This window comes from Podarcis tiliguerta (assembly GCF_965153285.1).
Source record: "Podarcis tiliguerta genome assembly, chromosome: 4".
Taxonomy (NCBI): domain Eukaryota; kingdom Metazoa; phylum Chordata; class Lepidosauria; order Squamata; family Lacertidae; genus Podarcis; species Podarcis tiliguerta.
Window position 1 is genome coordinate 3,414,060 of NC_139537.1, and position 21,085 is coordinate 3,435,144.

Genomic DNA, 21,085 nt, shown 5'->3' on the forward strand with positions numbered 1-21,085 from the left:
ACCTTTAAAGCCCTAAATGGCGTCGGCCCAGTATACCTGAAGGAGCGTCTCCACCCCCATCGTTCTGCCCGGACGCTGAGGTCCAGCGCCGAGGGCCTTCTGGCGGTTCCCTCATTGCGAGAAGCAAAGTGTTGCCGGAAAAATCCGAGGGCTCCCTTGGACAAAAAGTAAAGACACCAACCAGAGTAAATTGGAGCAAATCAGCAGCCTGTAGGCTTGGCCTTTATTGTACTGTTGCAGCAGGGTGTTCCCCTCACTCGCAGGAGAGAGGAAAGACCCAGAACAATGGTGTGCAAGAGTGCAAATCTGATGTATGGTTGATTTTCTATGAATTTATAACAGAAGTGTAGTGTATGTAATGTGTGAGTGTGAGTGTGTGTGAAGTCTGTACAAACTGAATGATGGGGGGGGGGTGTTTCCTGCTACAAAAGCAACAGCGAACCAGGCAGAGGGCCTTCTCGGTAGTGGCGCCCACCCTGTGGAACGCCCTCCCATCAGATGTCAAAGCGATAAATAACTACCTGACATTCAGAAGACATCTTAAGGCAGCCCTGTTCAGGGACGTTTTTAATCTGTGATATTTTAGTGTATTTTTGGTATCTATCGAAGCCTCCCAGAGTGGCTGGAGAAACCCAGCCAGATGGACGGGGTACAAATAATAAATTATTATTATATTATTATTATCATTATTTATACCCTGCCCATCTGGCTGGGTTTCCCCAGCCACTCTGGGAGGCTTCCAATAAAACACTAAAATACAATAACCTATTAAACATTAAAAGCTTCCCTAAACAGGCAGCCCTGGAACTAGACCCGCCCCCCCTCTTGCTTCGGGTTGGACTAGATGACCCTGGGATCCCCTCCTATCTCTCCACTCCTGAATTCTAGGAGGAGCTTCCTTGCCTCCTGCAAAGCCCTTTTCCCTGCAGGCTCTTCCTCTGGTTTCTGGCCAAGGGAGGGAGATGCTCAGAGTCCAGCCAAGAGCCTCACCCCCCAAAGGATGTCTGGGCATTGGTGGAGCCAGGGGGGCAGCTGCCCCCCTAAATGCATAAGGAATAATAGGAATCTGAGAGAGGGTTGAGCGAAGGAGGACTCGGCTTGGCAAGGGTTAAAGTGAAGTGAGCTGCCTTCCTAGAGAGGCCAGGAAGCAAGGGGGGGCAGGTCCTCCAGAGCCAAGGCCCCTCCCTCCCCAGTCCTTTTCTGCAAGGAAGGGGGGGGGGTGTTGCTTTGGTGTCTCTGCTGCAAGGGCCAAATCGCTTCCCCCTCCTGGGATCTGGTGAGTCCATAGCTGTCAACTTTCAGATTTGAGAATAAGGGATCAGCAGCCTCACCTAGCTACCAATCCGGGATAGCAGCAGGAAGCAGCGGGAAACGGCGCTGGAATAAGGGAATTTCCCGCAAAAAAAGGGAAGATTGCCAGCTATGGGTGAGTCTCCTCTCTCTCCCCCCCCCCCCCAGAGGGTGCAGTGGGGAGACGGGGAGGGTGCCAGGGCTGCAGCAGGGGACGGTGCCTGGGGGGCCTGATCTGCTCCTGCGGGGGGGGGGACCCCAAGTCAGGGAGGAGAGGGTCCTGCCAGGGAGGGGCCAGGTCTGCCACGCTCTCCTTCCTGCAGATCAGAGGATCCCTGACTCCCACGAAATCTCCCTTCTTCAAACAAAGGAGTCCCTGGGACTTTAACTCTGTGTGACATCCCTCAGCCTCATTGCACAACAGAGGAAACATGTGCAAATGGTTTTCGAAAGCTGGACGAGGAGGTGGACTAGCCCCCCCCCCAAAAAAAAACAACGGGGAGAAAGGAAGGAAAAGTAGGAAAGAGAGGCCAGGAATAAAGAGAGGGATCCCAGCCCACAGTGTGGCTGCTGCATTGCAAACCAGTTTGTGTTAAGCTATCTAATAGAATAATAACAAAATCAAGGGAGATGTCTTTGGCCCCGCCCACTTGGCCCTCAGGGGGTTGGCCAGATACATTCCTGGCCCTCAGAAGAGAGAAAAAGAGACCTCACCCCACGAATCTGTCTGGACAGCGGCAGAGATTGCAGAAAAGGAGACAGAAGCAGGGAGTGGAGGTGGGGTGAGGGTGGGGCTGGGGAGCAACTCCTGAGGACCCCCAGGTGAGGACCCCCACCAGAGAAAAGCGTCCATTTATCACAAGATACAACTGACTCCCTTGTCATTCGGTTCTGACTTCATGCATTGACTGGAAGGATGGAGAAACCAGGTTGATTAATCTGACAGAAATCCCTTCAGTTGCCTCCACATTCTGCACTGCTTGAAGGCTAGATACTTATTTCTTCTCCTTTTCCTCTTTCTTTTCAAAAAGATATCTCATGGTCTGGGATCTGGTGCAGTCCAGCCCTTGTTCCTAGCAATGAGCATCATGCTTGCTCAGGGAACCATTCCCCCCCCCCCCCCGTCCTACAAATTCTGTAATAGAACAATGTATTTGCTTTGTAGGATTTGCTAGAACTTAGCGGAAGGCCAAAGCGTTCCCTCCGATCTCTCAGAGGCTTCCTGAGAGCACAGATGGATGAGCGAGACTCAGTTGGCCCTGAAGCAGGAAGAGGCCATGCCAACCAAACTGGGAGCCGTGGGGGGTTCTGGGAAAACTCTGTGCAGAAGATCCATGGTGAGGTGGACACCCTCCGCTCAGAGGTGCAGAGCCAGCAGGTGAGGCAGTTCTGCTGCCAGGAGGCCAAAGGACCCCGAGAGGTTTGCAGCCGACTCTACCACCTTGACCATCAGTGGCTGAAGCCAGAAAGGCACACGAAAGCTGAGATGCTGGACCTGGTGATCTTGGAGCAGTTCCTGGCTGTCCTTCCCCTGGAGATGGAGAGCTGGGTGAGGGAATGTGGAGCGGAGAACAGTTCCCAGGCAGTGGCCCTGGCCGAAGGTTTCCTCCTGAGTCAGGCAGAGGACAGAAAGCAGGTGAGACTTTCCTCTGGATACTCCCAAGGGGCTCCAAACAGGACAGAGAACATCCCATAATGGTCTGCTGATGGCCCATCCTTTTTCTGGGAAGGCATCCATGGAATGAGATCTCGCACCCTTCAAGTCTTTGTCATTCTCTTTCTAGTATTTCTCCCCATTCTCTGTTTTGAATCCTTGTTTCTTTTTCAGGGAAAGGATCTCTTTGCAGAAATGGACCTGGATTCCTGTGAGGCAGAGAGGCCTCCGTTGGACACCAGAGAGAGGCCACTGGGTAAGGAGGAAGGTGGTTTGTCTCCATTTGGTCTCATTCTGTTGGTTTCCAACTCATCTGTGGGTTCTTTTCATCTTGTTTTGGGGGAGACAGTTGGGAATAGGGGTCCAGAGGAGGGGAGATGAATTTCTGCACAACTAACATATGAAATGGGCACAAACCTCCAAATGCTCTCAGTAGGTAAGTCTTTCTGAAAGGCCCATCTGTAGTTAGAGATGCCGTGTTTCACCTGTGAGAGATGCAGGCACTCCTGGCATCCTGCTTACCTTTTTTCTCTTGCAGGTGGCAGAAGGATGCCGGCAAGACCTCCTGATCCGCCTTTTCATGGGGGCAGAAGGGAAGCAGTGGCTGTGGAACCAGATCAGGTCAGGGGAAGCTGCCTTGTGGGGACAGAGGCCGAGGGATGGAGCAATGTCATGGACTGGTTGGGCACAGAGGAATGGTGGGAGGAAGCAGCCGGGGAAGCAGGAAGTGAAGATGGCTCAGAACCGAACGATTGGAGGTGGAGGAAGGATGAGCGGTCAGAGGGGGAAGAGGGAGAAGCCTGGGAAGAGGAGGTGTCAGAAGCTGAAGGGGAAACAGGGCTTAGTGAGCTGGGAGACTCTGTGGCAGAATGCAGCGCAGAATCAGAGGCAGAAGAGGAAGGAGGCGAGTGGGAGAGGAAGGTCAAGAGGCTGAGGTGAGTCAGGATAAGGAGGAGCCACCGGTGTCTCCCTCTCCTTTTGCCAGAAGCCACCCTCCCTGCTTGTCTCTCAGAGTCAGGAGACCCCCTGCAATGCAGTAATCTCTGCTAGATCATCCAAGACAGATGGCCATTCAAAATAGGCTTATTTTATTTCTAGATTGATAACTGAATGCAAAAATAGGTTTCTAAGCAGTGGACAAGTGAGAACAAATTGCGGCCTGGATTCACCTAACCAGCCCCATCGGCTGCAAAATGGGGCCTGCCCCCCAATCCTCCCCCTCCCCCTCTCCATGCTCCCATGAACCCCTTGATTTTGGCTTTACGGCATTGGGAGGGAACTCCCCAGAAGAGCTCAGGAGGAGAGGAGAAAGTGGATCCTTCCATTGGGGAAACTGGGATGCTTGCCTAGGCAGAATGACTTGAATAACATCAGGTAGAGTACCACCTATTTGCACAAAAACGAATACCCATAATTTAAACTTAGAATAAAATAAGCACCCATAATTAAAATGTGCAGCAAAGCAATCCTATTGAAAGAACACCGCAATTTACAGGAAGGAAACAACAGAGCATTGTGGAGCAGATCATATTTCTGCTGTCTCAGAGGACATTTCCCTTTTTCTTTTAGGGTCCAGTGTGCTTTGAAGACGTTGCTGTTCGTTTCACGGACGAGGAGTGGGCGTTGCTGGATCCTGACCAGAGAGCTCTGCATAAGGATGTCATGGAGGAGAATCGTGGGATCGTGGCCTCTCTTGGTAAGGCTCCCTGTGGGATCGTCATATCTGCCTGGAAATTCAAAAAATACCTCTATGGACCAACCTCATATATTTTCACAGAGCTCAATAGTGGCCCCTATAACACCTGGGAACCTAACACCCCCACAATAAAGAGTAACTTACAGTTTTTTCTTTGAAGAATCTTCCTTAACCTTTTGTGAAAAGTGTATTTCTGAGGTTTGATGGCTCATAACACCACTTTTGTGTGGAGTAATACCATTAAATTATATAGCAATGGAAAGATAATTTAATGAAGGATGTAATGCAATGAATTTTATGAAGGAGTATTTATTAGAACAGCAGTCAGAAAGAAAAAACGTGAAACCTTTGGTAACCATTGGTAACCTTTAGTAACCTTAATTACGGCCTTACAATGCCTTCCCATGAAGTGAACCAAGTTTTTAGTTCTGCAGCTGTAATAATGTGAAACCAAAACTGAATTATTGCCTCTGTTAATTGGGCTTTATTGCTGGGTTGCTTCTGACTAACAAGTTTCTTTAGTCGGCTCCAAAGATTTCTGATTGGGTTAAAGTGTGGGCTATTCCCAGGCCATTCCAGCAGTGGAATAGGATTACCTTGAAAGCACCTTTTGCACACAGCAGCAACATGACATGGAGCTGAATCCTGCTGAAATAATAAATAAAAATATATAAATATATATAACAACAACAACAACAACATAGAGCTGAATACTGTTGAAAATATATAAATGCTTCGGTATCTGGGAAAAGATCACCTGCGGAACACTTCAGTTTGGGCTCACGTATTTCGTTTATGCATTTTTCCGCATTTATATTCCCATTAATGACGCAAATTCTGCCCACACCTTTTGCTGCCATACAACCGCAGATCATCACACTGTCTGGGTGTTTCACGGTCAGTGTAATGCAAGTAGGATGTAAATCTTATCTGATTCTTCTCCTCGGGTATTTCATGCCATCACTACCAAGCAAGGAGATTTGGGTCTCATCGCTCCAAATAACACCGCCCCATTGTTCCACTGTCCAGTTAACATGGGTTTCATCTTTTCAACCTTTGCTTGAGAAATAACAATGGCTTTTTCTTAGAAATCTAAGTTAGACCAGTCCTTGCACTCAACTTCTCATTACATTGCGCCATGTCATCTTGTATACACCCAGATGATTTTCTTCTGTCATGTAGGCACAGTCTCTCCACTCGTCCATCGTCACTTTTGTAGTGACTGAGTCTCCTTATACCTCTTCAAAAATATAGAAAGGCCAACTTTGGTTAAGTTTTCCCCAATCTCTCTTCTAATTTCTTCATGACTGTAGCCTTGCTCACTTAATAGTACAATCTTACATCACTTTCTGGGGACCACTCAACTCCTTGTGCCATTTCTATAATTTTATTATGTCTTACACCCTCACTAAATGAAAGAACACAAAAAACCAACCAACTTGATAGCAATCACATAACACACTGACAAAAGTCAACCAAAGCAAGTTGTGCTTTCTTTTTCTGGTTATTTGGCCATAACATTTGATAGAATACGAGTAATTGAACAAACTTTGTTGGATTGCAATCTTGATTGCAATCTTGATCGAATTATCTTTCCACTGATATATAATTTTATGTCATTACTCCAAATGAAGTGGTGTTATAAGCCATCAAAACTCTGAAATACACTTTTTTCCAAAAGTCTTTCACAATTTTGACCACATTCAACAACTCATCCGAATCTCATATTAAACAAACAACACAGGTAATGAACACACACCCAACTCCCTTCAGTTCTTCTCCATTGGCTCCTGAGGCTCTAATCCCTTTTTGTCCCCAATGCAGATTGTGATGAATTGGAAATCGAGAACAAAGGTGACCACGAAAAAATCCCCAGAGAGAAGCCACAAAAAAATTTGGAGTGTGGAGAAAGCTGCAGTCAGAGCTCCAATTCCACTTCCCATCAACGAAATCTCATTGGAAAGAAACTCTATCAGTGCATGGGATGTGGAAAGAGCTTCAGTCAGAAATCCCATCTCATTTCCCATCAAAGAATTCATACAGGGGAGAAACCCTATCAGTGTGTGGAATGTGGAAAGAGCTTCACTCATAGCTCTTCTCTCACTTCCCATCAAAGAATTCATACAGGGGAGAAACCTTATCTGTGTGTGGAATGTGGAAAGAGCTTCACTGATAGCTCCACTCTCACTTCCCATCAAAGAATTCATACAGGGGAGAAACCCTATCAGTGTGTGGAATGTGGAAAGAGCTTCAGAAGGAGCTCCGATCTCATTTCTCATCAAAGAATTCATACAGGGGAGAAACCTTATCTGTGTGTGGAATGTGGAAAGAGCTTCACTCATAGCTCCTCTCTCACTTACCATCAAAGAATTCATACAGGGGAGAAACCCTATCAGTGTGTGGAATGTGGAAAGAGCTTCAGTCAGAGCGCCAATCTCACTTCCCATCAAAGAATTCATACAGGGGAGAAACCCTATCAGTGTGTGGAATGTGGAAAGAGCTTCAGGAAGAGCTCTGATCTCAATTCCCATCAAAGAATTCATACAGGGGAGAAACCCTATCAGTGTGTGGAATGTGGAAAGAGCTTCATTCATAGCTCCCATCTCACTTCCCATCAAAGAATTCATACAGGGGAGAAACCCTATCCGTGCGTAGAATGTGGAAAGAGCTTCACTCAGAGCTCCTCTCTCACTTCTCATCAAAGAATTCATACAGGAGACAAACCCTATCAGTGTGTGGAATGTTGAAAGAGCTTCACTCTCAGCCACAGTCTCACTTCCCATCAAAGAATTCATACAGGGGAGAAACCCTATCAGTGTGCGGAATGTGGAAAAAGCTTCACTCATAGCTCCTCTCTCACCTCCCATCAAAGAATTCATACAGGGGAGAAACCCTATCAGTGTGCGGAATGTGGAAAAAGCTTCACTCATAGCTCCTCTCTCACTTCCCATCACAGAAATCATACAAAGGAGAAACCCTATCAGTGTCTGGAATGTGGAAAGAGCTTCACTCTGAGCTCCCATCTCACATCCCATCAAAGAATTCATACAGGGGAGAAACCCTATCAGTGTGTGGAATGTGGAAAGAGCTTCATTAGAAACTCCGATCTCACTTCCCATCAGAGAATTCATACAGGGGAGAAACCCTATCAGTGCGTAGAATGTGGAAAGAGCTTCACTGACAGCTCCAGTTTCACTAGGCATCAGAGACTTCATACAGGAGAGAAACCCTATTAGTGTGTGGAATGTGGAAAGAGCTTCAGGAACAGCTCCAATCTCACTTCTCATCAAAGAATTCATACAGGGGAGAAACCCTATCAGTGTGTGGAATGTGAAAAGAGCTTCACTGTTAGCTCTAAACTCACTTCCCACCAAAAAATCCATACAAACGTCGGAAAAACCATTATACAGCTTTAGGAGCCAGGCAAATCCACACCTTTTTAACCAGGCCTTTTTCTTATTGACATCTAATGCTATTTTAACACGTGATGTTTTGTGTTTTTATGTTTTAAGCATTCTGAGACTTGTGGATGTAGGGAATACAGCCACTCTTAAATTCCTAGGGGTCTTTGCCCCCCCATAAAATATATGTGTTTGCTTGGTACATTTACTGTATTTTTCGCCCCATAGGACGCACCGCCCTATAGGACGCACCTAGTTTTTTGGACGGGAAGTAAAGAAAAACACGGGGCTGGTGCGGGGGAAGCCTGAGCTTCCCCTGACCCCAGCCCCCAGAAGAGCCTGCTGTCCGCAAGCCTAGGGAGCCGCGCCGGTCTCCCCAGGCTTGGGGACAGCTGTGCGAAGCCCGGGCGCACTGAGGCTTCCTCCCGGGGTCCGTGCAGCTCTGCACAACCCTCCGATGCGTAGAGCTGCACGGAGCCCGGGAGGGCAAGCAGTTCTCCGTGACCCTCTGGAGGCCGGCGCGCCTTGGCACCGGGCTCTGGAGGGTTGCACAGAGCTGCACGGACCCCGGGAGGGTCGCACAGAGCTTCCTGAAGCCTGGAGAGCAAGAGCCTCTCGTTCTCCAGGCTTCAGCGAAAGCCTGTATTCGCCCCATAGGACACACCCACATTTCCCCTTCATTTTTGGAGGGGGAAAAGTGCATCCTATAGGGCGAAAAATACGGTATATGCCTTCGTGTAAATCTTAAGAGACTTGCATGTCAGGCCTCTTAAGGCTATTTGCAAGTGTAGCAGTGCACATAGCTGGACATAGGATATCACATAAAAAATAACACATGTTGCATTTTGTACTAAATTACTTGTGGCATACTTGCAGTTTGGGAGAAACATTCTCAATAGTGGTCTATGCTTTACACTTAGCGAGAAGGTCAAATAATGAGTGAAAAATGCAGTTTGTTTTGTTTCTGCCTTTTGTGTGTGTTCCCAGGTGTCAAAGCTAGCTCTCGTTGGGTCTCACACCTCCATCATATCACAGCAGCAACAAACCCTGGTGAATCCCTGTAGGGCTTTCATATTGACCATGTCACCTTGTAGTGGCACAGGTTTGGACATTTCTTGAGAGAGATGTCTTTGTCTTGGCCTTTCTATGGGATTTTTATTATAACAGGCTCTGGTCTTCCACTCTAGGGAAGTTGCTCAGTTGTTCCTAAGGGACCAAAAAGCGAATTGCAGCCTGGATACATTTGCCCAATTCCAGCGGAGTCCAATTAGAATTTATATAGCCCCATGGCTCGCCGATGTGGAGTTCCGGCCCCACTTGGTGGCGGCGGTTCGCTTGGGCCTTGTACGCATCCTTGGTGTGGTGCAGTTGCTCCATCAATAGTTGGTGCTGAGACTGGAGCTCCTGGAGCCAATCTGTCAGCAGATGCTGGCAGCACGTCCGGGAACAAACGCGGATGGTAACAGTACATGGCCTGGAACAGGGTCTGCTGGGTGGAGGTGTTCACCGTGCTGTTGTAAGCGAACTCCTCCAATGACAAGTGATCGACCCAGTCTGGAGGTACTCCAGGTTCTGGTGGTCGGTTCTCACATCCACCAGGTGTCTTGCCCCCGCAAGATGATTGCCCCAGACCTCAAAGGCCACCTTGATGGCCAGTAGTTCCCGCTCCCACACGGTATAGTTAAATTCTGCCAGAAGAAGCTGGCAGGAATAGTAGGCGCAGAGTAACAGCAGCGCATCAGGAGCGTGCTGCTGGGACAAGACGGCACCGAGAGCCGTACTGGAGGCATCGGTCTCCACCACGAAGGGGCAAGAGGGATTAGGATGCTGTAAAAGCGGCGCCCTCTGGAGACAGGCTTTCAACCCCTCAAACGCCACCGCTGCCTCCTTGTCCCAAGAGAATGGTGTCTTGGGGCACAGCAGTCGGGTCAGCGGGGTGGCGCGGTGAACATAGTCCACAATGAAGGTCCAGTAATAGTTGGCGAACCCCAGGAACTGCTGTAGGTCCTTGCTCTTCTGGGGTGCCGCCCACTCCTGAACTGCTGCCACCTTCCCGGGACCCATCTGCACCCCATCAGGGGGAGAGTTGGTGACCGAGGAAGTCCACCGACCACTCGTGGAACTTTCACTTGCTGAGCTCAGCATACAGGCGTTGCTCTCGCAAGCGTTGTAACATGGACCGGACATGACCCTCGTGGCAAGTAGGGTCATGTGAGTAAATCAGAATGTCATCTAAGTACACCACCACGTACTTGTCTAGCAAGACCTGGAAAACGTGGTTGATGTACCGTTGGAACACGGGAGGCACATTGCACAACACAAAAGGCATTACCAGGTATTCGAACTGCCCATACCGTGTCCCAAATGCTGTCTTCCACTCATCCCTGGCTCGGATCCGAATCAAATTGTAGGCTCCCCGAAGGTGCAGCTTGGTGAACATCTGCGCCCCTTGCACACGCTCCAGCAACTCTGCAATAAGGGGCAAGGGATACAGGTCTGGAATGGTAATCTTATCCAGGGCCCAGTAATCATGGCAGGGACGAAGCTCCCCACACTTCTTAACGAAGAGTACTGGAGCAGCAGTGGGCGAGGTAGAGGGCCAAATGAATCCGCGCTCCAGGTTCTTGCGACGGAAGGCTTAGTGCTCTGGCTCCGTAAGAGAGTACAGGCGGCTCACAGGCAGTGTCACTCCGTGCTGGAGGTCTATGCCGCAGTCGAAAGACCAATGAGGCGGCAGCTGGTCTGCCCCCTGTTCTTCAAACACTTCTTGGTAGTCCTGGTAAACAGTGGGGAGCATTGACACCGCTTCCCCCATGGGGGCGGCCACTAGCATCTCAGACTGAGCACGGGGACACGGGTCTGGGAAGCGCACAGTCTGATTGACCCAGTCGATCTGAACATTGTGAGACTCCAGCCAGTCCAACCCTAGCACCAGGGGAAACCGGGGCATGGTGGCAATGTCCAAGGTGCGCACCTCCCGGTGCTGCTGGTGACACAGGACCAAGGGCTGAGTCTCCTGAGTAACGGCCCCCAAGCGCAGGAGCCGTCCGTCAATTGCCTCCACCTGTACCGGTTCTGGCTTGTCCTGGAGTGGCACCTGATGATGGGCGGCGAAGGCAGAGTCCATATAGGAGCGGGTTGCCCCTGAATCTACCAGAGCGTGGGTGAGAATCCAGGGCCCACCAGGGGAATATAGACGCACCAGAACTATGAAGTGTTGTAATTCCACCGGTGAGGGCCCATCATGCGATGTCTGGGACCCCAGGTAGCCTGGGCCACCGGCTACTGGGGTTGGCCATTTTCCTGTGGCTGGCGTTTTCTCAGAACAAGATTGGGCATAGTGTCCACTCCCGCCGCAGTAGAGACACAGGTTCCCTTCCAGACTCTGAGTCTTCTCCGAGGGGGAGAGGCGAGGCCGCGCTGCCCAAGCTGCATTGGCTCCTCCAGTGACTTGGCTGTGGCCGTGGAACTGCTGGGAAGGACCGGAGCCGGACCCGGGAGTGCTGGAGGCCATGAGCCTGGCGATGGTCCTCCAACCGATCGTCTATCTGCAGTCTCCGCTGAATGAGGGTGTCCAGCGTGGCGGGGTGATCCATCACGGCCAGCTGGTCCAGTATCTCATCTGAAAGCCCCTCGAGATGCTGGTCCTGAAGGGCGGAGTCATTCCAGGACAAGTCCTGTGCCAACAGCTGAAATTCTGTGGCATAAGCGGCCGCTGTGGACTTGTCCTGTTTCAACTGCCGAATCGCCTGATTGGCTTGACTCCCCTTCTGAGGGTTGCCGAACGTGGTTTCCAGATGGTTGCAAAACCCTGTATAGTCTGTCAGCAAGGGAGAGTCTTGCTGGAGCAGCGGCAATGCCACCTTGGCCGCCCGGTCCTTCAGCAAGCTGTTAAGGAAGTGCACCTTGGTGCGGTCATCGGGGAAATTCTGGGCCCGCCCCTGAATATACAGCTTAACATGGGAAAGCTGGCTGGGGACCCATCAAATTTCTCTGGTAGGGCCACTGGGTACTTGCCAGAAGCTGGGGCATCGGTCCCAGGAGCTGGTAAGGCATCCAAACACTGCTGAAGCACTGTAACTGCATTGCTTAGCTGCTGAACGGTGTGGGTCAAGACCTGGTTCCCCTGAGCCAATGCCACCAGCGTAGCATGCCTGGTCAGACATGGCTTCTGGTTCCTCCTGAACGCACCCCAACGAAGGGGGAATGTGGGTGTGGCAGGAGCAAACTGTGCTGGTCCTGAAGGAATGGGTTTCCCAACTGACTGTGCAGGCAGTTTGAAGCGGGCACCAAAATCCCTATTTCTCCTTAGCTTGAGCTTTGAGTCAATGTATAAACAAAAACCCGGCTGTATAAACAAGTGCTCATAGCCCCTCCTTTATCAGTCCATGACGGCAAGGATGGCCTTGGCTGTTCCAGTGGAGCAGGGATGGCACGTCTGGGTCTTATCTTACATCCTGACCACACTCTGACGCACAGACCTAGTCCGGGAACAGCGCCAGAGTGTGTTCTTAGATAAGAGTATAGGAACAGGAATACCTTTTTATGGTCAGGAGTACAGGAAGGTAAACCCTTTTATGGTTAAGAGTACCGGAGCAGGAACATCTGTGATGTCAACCTGCGTGTACAAGCTGACGTGGCTGGGGAAGGGGGAGAGGGTGCCTGGAGGATATATATACTGCATGGAATCTCTCATTTCTTTGGACTTGCTGTGGACTGACCACGCAAGTGCCTTCTGCTATCCGGAGAGCAGAATAAACTCTTTCTTTGAATCAACCTCGGTGTCATTTGACTTCCTTCCACCCGTCCGAGAGCAACACAGACTCCACAAGTCGGTAAAGTCCAATAAGGCTACAGTCCTGTGGGTTACCCGAGAGGTGAGCTCCAAGTCCGGTCCGTGGTCAAAGGTGCAACGTGGAGGCAATCTGTTGTAGCTGAAGCTGGGTGCAGGGCAGGGAGTTGGGTGAAGTCAGGAAGAGGCTTGCAAGCAGGGAGCCAGGGCGGGTCAGGAGCTCAGGCAGGAACTAGCAACCAACAATGTTGCTGCGGCAACTTGGGACTGGGGCTGGCCAGCTTTTATCTGCCCTGAGGCATAGGGCGGCCCCGATCCTCTGGTGACTTGCCTCTCTAACCCTGAGCCTCTCCAGCTCAGGAGTGGCTGGAGGGTCACTGGACCCAGAGGCAACCTCCTCTTCTTCTGACGGGGCTGAGAGTGGAGCACCTGCAGGCAATGGGTCCTCCATCACCTCAGGAGCCAGAGCAGACTCAGCTGGTGCCCGCACCTGAGGATCCAGCACAGGTGAGGACCCTTCAGGCTCATGCCCCAGCCCTGGCTCAGCTGGTTCTGGAGGCGGGGAATCCTGTGCAGGCTGGAATCCCTCAGGTTCAGCATCCACGTCTGAATCCCAGGCCATCACACCTTGTCATCATTGTGGAACTGTAGTAGTCCCCAATTTGGACTTTATGAACATATGTAGAACAGAAACTAGCCGACATTTGGTCTTTATGGATGAACGTCCTGTGTTTGTCCATTCCAGGAACAGCATTCCTGATCCAGATGTTTACAGGAAGTCCCTAAGATGATTCCCCTTTCAAACAGGATACGTGAACCTAGGCCAGTAGGGTCCTCCTCTCCGGCAGATGGACAACCCCTTCTCCAAAGCCCCTCCCTCCCCCACTTCCCCATCACTCACCAGGATGGCTTTGGCCGTCTCCTGCTTGGAGCACTTCAGGGTTCAAAGCCCCCTGAGCTGAGCTGCCTGGCACTTCTGAATCACCTCCGGCAGGTACAGCTGGTCTTCCTCCAGCAGCTGAAAGGCAAAAGTCAGTTCCTCACGAAGGGAGGGCTTCTCCACATCCCAGAGTGCAGAGTGGGGGGCAAGGAGGGCAGGTCTGAGTCCCTGATCTGGTTCTCTCCAATACTCACCTCTGGGGGAGGGATGTGCAACCGCAGCACATCTGCAAAGAGAAGGACATGGGGACAGGTGAGTCCATCCCTGAGCACCTGGAAAGGCTATTACAAGATTTTTCTCCTGGATTCCAAGTCCTACTGCTGGGGAGGAGGGACATTCCAAGCCTTGGGGGCCAATCCTGGCCTCCTTCAACCAGAATGTGGCTCCCCAGGCCAGGGGTAGGCAAACGAAGGCCCGGGGGCCGGATGTGGCCCAATTGGCTTCTCAATCCAGCCCACGGACGATTCGGGAACCCAGTGCGGTTGTTTCAGCAGGGCTAGAACTCAGGACCCGCTGCCTTGAGGGACATCTAAGAGCAGTTTGGCAGGGAAAGGTCTCCCTGGGGAGGTGGTGGACTCTCCTTCCTTGGAGGTTTCCCAGGAGAGGTCGGACGGCCATCTGCCATGGATGCTTTAGCTGAGATTCCTGCATGGCTGGGAGTTGGACTAGATGACCCTGGGATCCCCTCCTATCTCTCCACTCCGGAATTCTAGGAGGAGCTTCCTTGCCTCCTGCAAAGCCCTTTTCCCTGCAAGCTCTTCCTCTGGTTTCTGACCAAGGGAGGGAGATGCTCAGAGTCCAGCCAAGAGCCTCACCCCCAAAAGGAGGTCTGGGCATTGGCGTAGCCAGGGGGGGCAGCTGCCCCCCTAAATGCATAAGGAATAATAAGAATCTGAGGTTCTGCCAAGCGAGAGAGGGCTGAGGTGGGGGGCTCGGCTTGGCAAGGGTTAACGGGGACCGAGCAGCCTTCCTAGAGAGGCCAGGAAGTAAGGGGGGGCAGGTCCTCCAGAGCCAAGGCCCCTCCCTCCCCAGTCCTTTCCTGCAAGGAAGAGGGGGGTGTTGCTTTGGTGTCTCTGCTGCAAGGGCCAAATCGCTTCCCCCTCCTGGGATCTGGTGAGTGCATAGCTGTCAACTTTCAGATTTGAAAACAAGGGATCAGCAGCCTCACCTATCTACCAATCCGGGATAGCAGCAGGAATCAGCGGGAAACGGTGCTGCAATAAGGGAATTTCCCGCAAAAAAAGGGAAGATTGCCAGCTATGGGTGAGTCTCCTCTCTCTCCCCCCCCCCCAGGGTGCAGTGGGGAGACGGGGAGGGTGCCAGGGCTGCAGCAGGGGAGGGTGCCTGGGGGGCCTGATCTGGTCCTGCAGGCGGGGATCCCAAGTCAGGGAGGAGAGGGTCCTGCCAGGGAGGGGCCAGGTCTGCCACGCTCTCCTTCCTGCAGATCAGAGGATCCCTGACTCCCACGAAATCTCCATTTTTAAGGACTTTAACTCTGTGTGACATCGCTCAGCCTCATTGCACAACAGAGGAAACATGTGCAAATGGTTTTCCAAAGCTGGACGAGGAGGTGGACTAGCCCCCCCCCCCAAAAAAAAAACAACGGGTGGAAAGGAAGGAAAAGTAGGAAAGAGAGGCCAGGAATAAAGAGAGGGATCCCAGCCCATAGTCTGGCTGCTGCATTGCAAACCGGTTTGTGTTAAGCTATCTAATAGAATAATAACAAAATCAAGGGAGATGTCTTTGGCCCCGCCCACTTGGCCCTCAGGGGGTTGGCCAGATACATTCCTGGCCCTCAGAAGAGAGAAAAAGAGACCTCACCCCACGAATCTGTCTGGACAGCGGCAGAGATTGCAGAAAAGGAGACAGAAGCAGGGAGTGGAGGTGGGGTGAGGGTGGGGCTGGGAAGCAACTCCAGAGGACCCCCAGGTGAGGACCCCCACCAGAGAAAAGCGTCCATTTATCACAAGATACAACTGACTCCCTTGTCATTCGGTTCTGACTTCATGCATTGACTGGAAGGCAGCAGAAACCAGGTTGATTAATCTGACAGAAATCCCTTCAGTTGCCTCCACATTTTGCATTGCTTGAAGGCTAGAGACTTATTTCTTCTCCTCTTCCTCTTTCTTTTCAAAAAGATATCTCATGGTCTGGGATCTAGCGCAGTCCAGCCCTAGTTCCCAGCAAGACTCATCCATGCTTGCTTAGGGAACCATTTCTCCCCCCCCCCCCGTCCTACAAATTCTGTAACAGAACAATGTATTTGCTTTGTAGGATTTGCTAGAACTTGGCAGAAGACCAAAGGGTTCCTTCCGATCTCTCAGAGGCTTCCTGAGAGCACAGATGGATGAGCAAGACTCAGCTGGCCCTGAAGCAGGAAGAGGCCATGCCAACCAAACTGGGAGCAGTGGGGGGTTCTGGGAAAACTCTGTGCAGAAGATCCTGGGTGAGGAGGACACCCTCCGCTCAGAGGTGCAGAGCCAGCAGGTGAAGCAGTTCTGCTGCCAGGAGGCCAAAGGACCCCGAGAGGTTTGCAGCCGACTCTACCACCTTGACCATCAGTCCCTGAAGCCAGAAAGGCACACGAAAGCTGAGATGCTGGACCTGGTGATCTTGGAGCAGTTCCTGGCTGTCCTTCCCCTGGAGATGGAGAGTTGGGTGAGGGACTGTGGAGCGGAGACCAGTTCCCAGGCGGTGGCCCTGGCCGAAGGTTTCCTCCTGAGTCAGGCAGAGGAGAGAAAGCAGGTGAGAGAGACTTCCCTCTGGATACTCCCAAGGGGCTCCAAACAGGACAGAGAACATCCCATAATGGTCTGCTGATGGCCCATCCATTTTCTGGGAAAGCATCCATGGAATGAGATCTAACACCCTTCAAGTCTTTGTCATTCTCTTTCTAGTATTTCTCCCCATTCTCTGTTTTGAATCCTTGTTTCTTTCTCAGGGAAAGGCTCTCTTTGCAGAAATGGACCTGGATTCCTGTGAGGCAGAGAGGCCTCCGTTGGACACCAGAGAGAGGCCACTGGGTAAGGAGGAAGGTGGTTTTTCTCTGTTTGGTCTCATTCTGTTGGTTTTCCAACACATCTGAGGGTTCTTCTCATCTTGTTTTGGGGGGAGACAGTTGGGAATAGGGGTCCAGAAGAGGGGAGATGTATTTCTGCACAAACAAACATATGAAATAGGCACAAACGTCCAAATACTCTCAGTAGGTAAGTCCTTCTCAAAGGCCCATCTGTAGTTAGAGATGCCCTGTTTCACCTGTGAGAGAAGCAGGCACTCCTGGCATCCTGTTTACCTTTTTTCTCTTGCAGGTGGCAGAAGGATGCCGGCAAGACCTCCTGATCCGCCTTTTCATGAGGGCAGAAGGGAAGCAGCGGCTGTGGAACCAGATCAGGTCAGGGGAAGCTGCCTTGTGGGGACAGAGGCCGAGGGATGGAGCAATGTCGTGGACTGGTTGGGCACAGAGGAATGGTGGGAGGAAGCAGCCAGGGAACCAGGAAAGGAAGACGGCTCAGAGCCCAAGGATTGGAGGTGGAGGAAGGATGAGCGGTCAGAGGAAGCAGAGGGAGAAGCCTGGGAAGAGGAGGTGTCAGAAGCTGAAGGGGAAACAGGGCTTAGTGAGCTGGGATACTCTGTGGCAGAATGCAGTGCAGAATCAGAGGCAGAAGAGGAAGGAGGTGAGTGGGAGAGGAAGGTTGAGAGGCTGATGTGAGTCAGGAGAAGGAGGAGCCACCGGTGGCTCCCTCTCCTTTTGCCGGAAGCCACCCTCCCTGCTTGTCTCTCAGAGCCAGGAGACCCCCTGCAATGCAGGAATCTCTGCTAAATAATCCAAGACCAAAAGAGGCTTATTTTATTTATAGATTGATAACTGAATGCAAAAATTGGTTTCTAAGCAGTGGACAGATGAGAACAAATAGTGGCCTGAAAACACAAGGTGGAGTACCACCTATTTGCACAAAGACGAATACCCATAATTAAAACGCAGAATAAAATAAGCATGCATAAATAAAATGGGCACAAAACAATCCTATTGAAACAACACTGCAATTAACATGAAGGAAACCACAGAGCATTGTGGAGCAGATCATATTTCTGCTGTCTCAGAGGAGGACATTTCCCTTTTTCTTTTAGGGTCCAGTGTGCTTTGAAGATGTTGCTGTTCGTTTCACGGATGAGGAGTGGGCGTTGCTGGATCCTGACCAGAGAGCTCTGCATAAGGACGTCATGGAGGAGAATCGTGGGATCGTGGCCTCTCTTGGTAAGGCTCCCTGTGGGATCGTCATATCTGCCTGGAAATTCAAAAAATATGTCTATGGACCAACCTCATATATTTTCACAGAGCTCAACAGCGCCCCCTATAACACCTGGGAACCTAACACCCCCACAATAAACAGTAAATTACAGTTTTTTCTTTGAACAATCTTTCTCAAATTATTCCTTTTTCTACCATGATTGTGTTAGGATATTGTAATGGTTCTAGGGGTTGCTCGTGCGTAAGCCGGTGCAAACACTTGGCTGGATTGCCTGAGTGAACTTTTTCTGTCCGTACAGCCACTCACCCGTGGCTGTCTCAATTGCTGGCAGAATCCATCAGTGGGCATTTCTTAAACTTCTTTCAGCAAAGAAGCTCTTTGACGCCTAGTCTTCTCCTACTCTCTCTGCGCGAAAGCCTTCTGTGCAAGGAGGGCGTAGGCAGTGGAGGACCTCTACTCTCCCCGCTGCTCCCTGGCAAAGAGTCATGGGATCGCCTCGCCGATTCCCCCATCTTCCCCCCCCCCCTCTCCACTGGAGCTACGCTGATTCTCTTCCCCAGAAAATGGACTGCCTCTCCCAATCCCGGGACGCTCTCCGGAATCCCTCTGGATTTTGCTCTCTCCCTCCGGCACTGATGGCAGTTCCCTGACATCCACCTCCTCCTCAGGACCCCCCACCCCCACCCCTGGTGCGATTTTCCAGCACAACCTCCTCTCTCTCCTTGGTTAACGATGCGGGGAATCACCTGAAGGAACTGTCATCATCTTCTGAGGATTCAAAACCAGCCTCCCATCCGCTCGGACTTCTCCCCGCTGGTTGAACCTCCCAGTCTGATCCTTCTTCTTCGGACACCTCCCCTCCCTCCTCTTCATAGAATCATAGAATCATAGAATCATAGAGTTGGAAGAGACCACAAGGGCCATCGAGTCCAACCCCCTGCCAAGCAGGAAACACCCTCAGAGCACTCCTGACATATGGTTGTCAAGCCTCTGCTTAAAGACCTCCAAAGAAGGAGACTCCACCACACTCCTTGGCAGCAAATTCCACTGTCGAACAGCTCTTACTGTCAGGAAGTTCTTCCTAATGTTTAGGTGGAATCTTCTTTCTTGTAGTTTGGATCCATTGCTCCGTGTCTGCTTCTCTGGAGCAGCAGAAAACAACCTTTCTCCCTCCTCCATGTGACATTCCCTCATATATTTGAACATGGCTATCATATCACCCCTTAACCTCCTCTTCTCCAGGCTAAACATGCCCAGCTCCCTTAGCCATTCCTCATAAGGCATCGTTTCCAGGCCTTTGACCATTTTGGTTGCCCTCCTCTGGACACGTTCCAGTTTGTCAGTGTCCTTCTTGAACTGTGGTGCCCAGAACTGGACACAGTACTCCAGATGAGGTCTGACCAGAGCAGAATACAGTGGCACTATTACTTCCCTTGATCTAGATGCTATACTCCTATTGATGCAGCCCTGCCTCTTCCGAGGCAGGGAAACCCACAAAGTCCCCTTCGTTGTCTATGGGTCCAAATTCTTCCTCCCAGAATCTAGCTAATGGTTTGGGCTTCTCCGGGAAGAAACCGTAGAATTCTTCCACCAGATACCTGTCAGTGATTGATTCAGCCGGGACCCAAGTGTTTTCAGACCTAGGTTCCCCCTCCAAGGCTACCAAGTACTCTACCTGACGACCTCGCCACCTTGAATCGAGTATTTCCGTGGCTTCGTTACAGTGTTCCCTCTCCTCTACCCGTGGGTGGGTGGTAACCCCTCCCTCCCGTCCCAGGAATTCCCACCCCTCCCTGTAAGGTGAAAGTAGTGACCTATGGAACACCGGATGTATCTTCATGCTGTCAGGCAACTTGAGTTTAAATGCCATGGGGTTAACCTGCTGTATTACCTCAAACGGCCCCAGCCGCCTAGGCTGCAACTTCTTGCACCCCCCCCTTTAGGGGCAACCCTTGGGACGACAACCACACCCTGTCCCCCACCCGTATGGCCTCCCCCTCCTGACGGTGCCTGTCTGCCTGCCTCTTGTAGACTTCCTTGGCCCGCTCCAAGTTCAGCCTGAGTTGCTGGTGTAAGGCCTCCATTTCCTCCACAAATTGCTCAGCCGCAGGTACACTCCATCCTTCCTCCTCCCGCCCCGGGAAGGCCCTAGGGTGACACCCATAATTGGCCATGAAAGGGCTCATTCCCGTGGACACGTGTTCAGCGTTATTGTACACAAATTTAGCCAAAGCTATTTCTCTACCCAATCGTTCTGTCTCTCACTGACATAGCAGCGTAGATACTGCTGGAGTATGCCGTTCGCTCTTTCGGCTTGTCCGTTGGTTTCTGGATGCCTCGCCGTCGAGAAGCTCACCTCGACCTGTAGCAAGCTCACAAGTCTCCGCCAGAACCGGGAAGTAAATTGTTTCCCGCGATCTGAGATTACCCTCAATGGAGCTCCATGCAGTCTAAAAATGTGATCCACTAACAGCCTGGCTGTCTCCTCTGCCGTTGCTGCAGGTGAGCAAGCTACGAAATGGCACATTTTAGTCAGTAGATCGACCACTACCATGACCGCTGTCTTTCCCCTTGACTTGGGAAGATCTGTCATAAAATCAATGGACACCACCTCCCAGGGCCTTTCTGGTGTAGGTAAGGGTTCCAGTAGCCCCGCGGAGGCAGCCCTTTCCCCCTTTGCCCTCTGGCATCGGTCGCACCCTAGTACATATTCTCTTACGTCTTCCCTCACCTTTGGCCACCAGAACTGCCTGGTGACAAGTAGCATGGTCTTGTGCTGTCCAAAGTGCCCAGCTGTTGGGTTGTCATGGAGTTGTCTAAGTACCTTCCCCCTCAAAGTCTCCCCTGGTACATACAGCGCCCCCTTATAGTACAGTAGTCCTTCCTTTTCCTCAAACCCTCCATTGACTTCCTTTCTGTCCCTGAGTTCCCTGATTTTTGTCTGAGCAAACTCATCGTCTCTGGTGAGCCCTGCCAGTTCTCGTTTCCCAACCAGCGCTCCCCCCCACACCCACCGGTCCTCGGGGAACACGTCCCTGGTCTCTGGTGGCCCCTCTCCTTCC

At 51.3% G+C, this 21,085-nt stretch overlaps 1 protein-coding gene across 3 annotated transcripts in view; it reads left to right on the plus strand.

Annotated features, from left to right (window-relative positions):
* Positions 1-1,124: 1,124 nt before the first annotated feature.
* Positions 1,125-21,085, plus strand: part of LOC310675552 (uncharacterized protein) — a 31,981-nt gene continuing 12,020 nt past the window's right edge. The window contains exons 1-5 of one of the 3 annotated variants that reach the window (XM_083436390.1): positions 1,125-1,426; positions 2,506-2,926; positions 3,119-3,200; positions 3,483-3,565; positions 17,902-18,028. In XM_083436390.1, coding sequence (XP_083292516.1) covers positions 2,525-2,926; positions 3,119-3,200; positions 3,483-3,565; positions 17,902-18,028 — 694 coding nt within the window. In that variant the 5' untranslated portion in view covers positions 1,125-1,426; positions 2,506-2,524. Of the gene's footprint in view, positions 1,427-1,563; positions 2,016-2,505; positions 2,927-3,118; positions 3,201-3,482; positions 3,566-16,542; positions 16,797-17,901; positions 18,029-21,085 lie in introns of those variants that run through there. The other 2 variants (XM_083436391.1, XM_083436392.1) reach the window with 2 other exon arrangements.